The 5,303-nt window shown below is 54.4% G+C and overlaps 1 protein-coding gene across 1 annotated transcript; it reads left to right on the forward strand.

Annotated features, from left to right (window-relative positions):
• Positions 1 to 926: 926 nt before the first annotated feature.
• On the forward strand, positions 927 to 5,101 carry GUITHDRAFT_121390 (hypothetical protein; the record flags this gene model as incomplete). Its single annotated transcript, XM_005819346.1, has 3 exons — positions 927 to 1,511; positions 1,682 to 1,795; positions 1,850 to 5,101. 3 exons carry the CDS (start codon positions 927 to 929, stop codon positions 5,099 to 5,101), a joined length of 3,951 nt encoding a protein of 1,316 aa, XP_005819403.1.
• Between the last annotated feature and the right edge of the window lie 202 nt (positions 5,102 to 5,303).

Below are 5,303 nucleotides of genomic sequence, written 5' to 3' on the forward strand. Positions count from 1 at the left end.
GGATAAGGATTTGCAGGGCAGGGCAGGGCAGGGCAGGACAGGACAGGGCAGGGCAGGGCAGGGCGGGGCAGGCAGGGCAGGGAGTGCTACTATTATGTGGAGGGGGGGAGGGGGCAAGGGAGAGGGATAAGGGATAAATAGTGCATAGAGATGTGCAAGTGGAAGAATAGCGGAGAATGGAGTGATGGAGAGTCATTCAATATAGTCGGCAACGTCGGTTGGATTTTTGCAAGCACTTTTGTTCAATCTTATATGCATCATCAACAACGAAAATGATGTGTTTTCTGCTCCGACATTTCTTTGTGTTGCGAGAGCAGAGGGGTTGGTCATAGTTTGATGTCATCGTTATGTGAAATGGGAGATTTGTAGCAGATGCTTTATCGCTGGATGTTTGTTCTGATTTTTTGTCTCAGTTGGGGACAAGAAGGAAGCTGGAGTCCTTCAACCAAGCATAATGTCTGACGACTGCCCAGACTTCACTTGTGTAATGCACGTTAGCTCCCTTGGCCCGTCCTGTTGATGTTCAGCGGCACGATTTTGAGCATTGAACGACAGGCAACTTAATGTCTCCCATTGCTGAAGACTACGCGAGAGAGTTAGATCTTGCGCACGAGACCAATGGGATCTTGATGATTGAAGAAGGCTCACAACACGGAAAAGAAGTACAAGCACAGGAATCTTCGTCAAGGCCCAAGTCAAGAATCACCGAAGATGCACGGCAATACATGTTGAAATGTACAGAACGGTCAGGAAGCCATATGCAGAATGAGTTTCATACTTATCGTCTGTCAATTTACCAGAAAGAGTTGTGGAGGGTGTTCTGCTCTTCCAAACCCTTCTCAGCCGGCATGACGCTAATAAGTGTTCAGATCATTCTCCTTCTCCTTCTAGCCGACCTCCTCTTTGGCCTCCCTGTGAATACTGCGATGTGGAATCTACCAGAATCCACGAAGAGGAGTGTCTCCTTTCAATACTTCCGGCTAAGAGTCTTGGCGCTCAGGAATGGTGCGAGTGGATCGGCGATCAAATCCATAGGGTTGACTTCTTGGGGGTTAATGCACCAAAATTGTGAGATTCCAGCCAGGGAAAATGGGTGGGTTGATGGTGTGAAACATGTTGAAGACCGCCAAGGTTCGATAGCATACCTGAACTTCTCTACGCCCGTGCTTGTTGATGGTTGGTTCGTCGTGACATCCAACATGTCTGTCGAGATGGACCCCTCGACTTTCGTTGTCGAGGCACTCGAGGACGGGGAGTGGCAGATCCTTGGACTGTCGCACGCGTGTGGCTGGAGGCCCCTTGTAGAACTTGAGGAAGTACAAATCTCGAGTGACAAGCTCCCCTCGTTCACACTGCCGAAAGAGCGAGTGAAAACTGTCAAGTTCCTCAACGCGGATTCAAGGTGTGTTTGGGGATCTTGTGCACAGATGATTGGGAGATACGTCGAAGGGATTTCTCTTCTGCTCGCCGTCTTAGCAATCAGAAAGGGATGGTTCGAATGGCCCGTCAAGGTATTCAAAACTTTGTCTGGGATGTTTTCGTTTGTTGTTGCATTCATTTCCAATGTCCCGTGCTCTGTTGTTCAGAGCAGATTCCATGTCGAATGTTTCGTGATGTTCTTCTGTCTTCAGTTTGATGTCCTTCATATTGATTTTTAGACGAGTGACACTGTACTCGCCAGCTCATCAGTGTCGCATTCTTCATTGGAGGGGTGGTAAAGATCAGTTCCTATGCTGCAATCTACGATTTATGGGAGCAGAACAATCAGATCGTTTTCATGGTCAACGGACTGGCGGTACAAACAAGATTCTCTCCTTCTTCATCCCCCTTGAGTAACTGCTCTCAACAGGACATCTTCGTCTTCCCAGCTCCTTTATTCTTCGATGAGTCATTCATACTCGAAACAGCCATCCTCGCCCAAGTCATCAAACTTCCAGTCAACAACTTGTCCGGAGACAATGTCGGGACTGCGTCCATACTGACAATGACTTCGGCGTTCGTCTTCTTGCTCATCCGACACCGGACCCGGGTCGTGTGCACGCGACAGATGCGAGAGATGAAGGAGAAGTTCGACAGCGCTTGGAACGTGCTGCTTCAAGAAGCCGGCAACTATGACGCGCTGCTGGCTCTCGACAACCTGGTGGCAGATCTTGAGATGAAGAGTCATTGGATGAGCACACCGAGGCAGCTTCGCCTTCCCTACCCTCAAAGAAACGCTCCCGCAGACCCAACGCAAGTTCAACGGGAAGCTTTGACCAGCGAGGATGTGAACGGCCAGAGTTCGACGAGTGACAACGAAGCTGGTCGGCCATCCTCCGGTCGTGCCCCCCTCGTCATCGAGAGGAACAGCCCCATGCTCTCAGCTGTCCTCGCCTCCATCCTGGCGCAAGAGCAGAGGGTGACATCGTTGGATCAGCTGTACGCGCGAAGTGTGACAGTCCAACCTCTGTTTGCGTCGAAGATCGTTGAGCTTGCGGAATCGTGTGAAGGAAGCTTCATGTTCTTCGACAATGACAACTTGATGTCTGCAAGGGATGTGAAGAAGAATGCGGACATGATGTCGTTGCTCACGAAGCTCTGTCTGAAACCTCTGGAGAGGACGGTGGAGAAGCTTGTCGGGGCGTACGATGGCGACGTCTCGAGGCTCACGGACTTGGTGAGGCAGAGAATCGTCTTTGACAGCTTCAGCAACATCTTGCAATGTCTGCAGACCATCTCGTCAGACCCCACGATCGAGATCGTGCAGGTGAAGAACAGGTTCCGCCCAGACGACGATGCCGTGAGGTCTGCGGGCTACCGCGACTTGTGCGTAAGGCTTCGTCTGAGGACAGACGAGACTCTGGCCATGGGCCTGGCCGGGTACGTCTGCGAGCTGCAGCTGTTCCATCGGAGATTCGTTAGCATTCTGAACGAGATGGACCATGAGGTCTACCTCAAGTTCCGCAGGGTGTTGAGGATGGAAGGGATCTACAAGCTGCAGAAGTTCCGGTCGTTGTTTACGCGGTCGAAGGTCCTGTGCTCCTCGTCCGTGAGGTGTGTGGGGCTCTCGCAAGTTTGTGTCGCTAGGGAGGAGGAGGATGAGCAGCGGCAACAGCGGGAAGGGGGAGGGGAGAACGGGGAGCAGGAGGAGAACGCTGATGGGCAGGTTCAGGAGGAGGAGGAGGAGGAGGAGGAGGAGGAGGAGAACGAGGAGGATGTTTGCGAGGACAGAGCTCGCCAGATTCTCAAGTATCGCTGCCTCCTACCAGGGAATATCCTTGAGAGCCGTTTGAACCAGTTCTACCATGCGGTGAAGACGGCAGGGACAGCGAGTGTGCTGTTCACGCAGATCCCCTGCACTCTGGCGACGCAGAAGCCATGGGTCAAGATCTTTCTGTTCGCTACTTCCATCTACCTCCAAGTCATCTTCTTTGGTCCCGGGGGGTTTCTGCAGCAGTTCCTTGGGAACAACGTCTTCGAGGGGACCAGCTTCCGGTTCTCCTCCCTGCAGACGCGCAACGGCTCGCTGCCCGCCGACTCGGGCGTGGCCTCGATCGGCCTCCTCCTGAACGGGTGCAGGGTGACTGGGACGTTCAAGTTTGAGGAGAGAGGAACGGACTTCTTTCTCTTGAGCTCGAACCCTGTGAGCGCCAACGGCTGGTTCTTCCACGTGAAGGCGGAGCAGCCTCGCTCGCTCGATCCCGTGCGGTTCCGGCTCGACGTGACGAGCAGCATGACCCCCAGCCTCCCCTCCTCCTCGTGGAAGACCGTCTCGGCATCGCACTGTGTGTGGGACATCGGGTCCTCCCGCTGCCTTCCCCTCCCTGAGATGGTCTTCCCAACCTCCTCCTCCCCGTCCGTGGCGAACGAGATCAGCTTGCACATCCCTTGGTTCAACGCGCTAGGCTCGATCTTCATCTATATCCCCGTCTTCGTCTTCGTCTTTCTCGTCCCCGTCTTCGCTACCCTTGGGCGGACGTCGCTCACGCTCCTCTCGTTCGGCCTGGCCTTCTTCATCCCCGGAGTTATCGAGGTCATCGTCGGGGCCGCGAGCTTCAGCAACAGCCCTCTCTCCCTCCTCTACTGGCTCTTCCTGGGGTTCTCCTCCATCGTCTTCGGCCTCATCCTGAACTTCAAAGAGGCGTACACCATGACTTACGTTCCTATCCACTTCATCTTCTGCTTCACTGGCCTCCAGGTACAGAACTACCTCGTGTACAGGAACAACTCGTTCCAGCTCCCCCTCACGGCCTCGATCTTCGCCCTCGTCTGGCTTCTCTTCGTCGTCCTCCGCTTCTTCGCGCTGCGCAAGGCGCGGGAGGAGGTCTCTATGGACATGAACAAGTACAGTGAGCTGTGGCAGCGGACCAAGGAGGGGGAGGAGGCGTCGGAGCTGCTGAGCAGGCTCTCGAGGATGGGTAGGGAGTTCAACATGTCCAAGAGAGCAAGGCACCTCAAGAAGCGACTCAGCACGTCTGCCATCAGCACCGCCATGGAGCACTTCCCAGCTGTGAACGAGTCCTTCCGAAGGAAACAGCCTGCCCTGACCAAGGTCTGGTCCATGGACCAGGTGTATGCGCAGGCGTTCCTACTGCAGCCGCTGTTTCTCCACAAGGTCCAACAGCTAGCCCTGCGGTCGCGCGGCTGTTTCCTGGCAGACTCGAACGAGTTCGAGCTGGTGAGGTGGGAGGGGGTGAGCAGGGAGGAGAAACTGAGGAGGAGAGTCAAGTTCGCCACAGTCAAGAGCGTGGACCGGGCGATGGAGAAGGCTTCGCGCTCCTATACGGGGGACGTGTCGCGGCTGACGGACATCGTGCGGCAGTGCATCGTGTTCACAAGCCTTAAGGACTTGGTGAGCTGCTTCGACGAGGTGATCAAGGACGACGAACTCCTCGTCCTCCGCGTCAAGAACAGGTTCGATGACAGCTACGACGCCAACTTCTCCGCCGGGTACCGCGACCTCTGCATCAACGTGCTGCTGAGATCTGAGCTGGCTGCGAGCTGGGGGCTGTCGGGCCACGTTTGCGAGCTCCAGCTGACCCTGGAGGAGTTCAAGGAGTGGAGCTGGGAAGGGGAGGGTCACAAGAGATACGTCAAGTACAGGAACAAGCGCTGCGAGTAAGGAGGAGGATGGGACGAGTGGTCTTAAGAAGGGCGGGGCGCAGCAGCAGCAGCAGCAGCAGCAGCAGCAGATTCGGGGGGTAAGAGAATTTTCTTCTTGCAACGGAAGAAGAGATGTAAATTAGACAAAATATTGAAATGTTCAGAAATCAAATATTTCATAAACTTTAATTTTGAAGCACACAGTCCCCTTCCCTCTCTAT

The sequence above is a fragment of the Guillardia theta genome, assembly GCF_000315625.1.
Source record: "Guillardia theta CCMP2712 unplaced genomic scaffold GUITHscaffold_228, whole genome shotgun sequence".
Lineage (NCBI taxonomy): Eukaryota > Cryptophyceae > Pyrenomonadales > Geminigeraceae > Guillardia > Guillardia theta.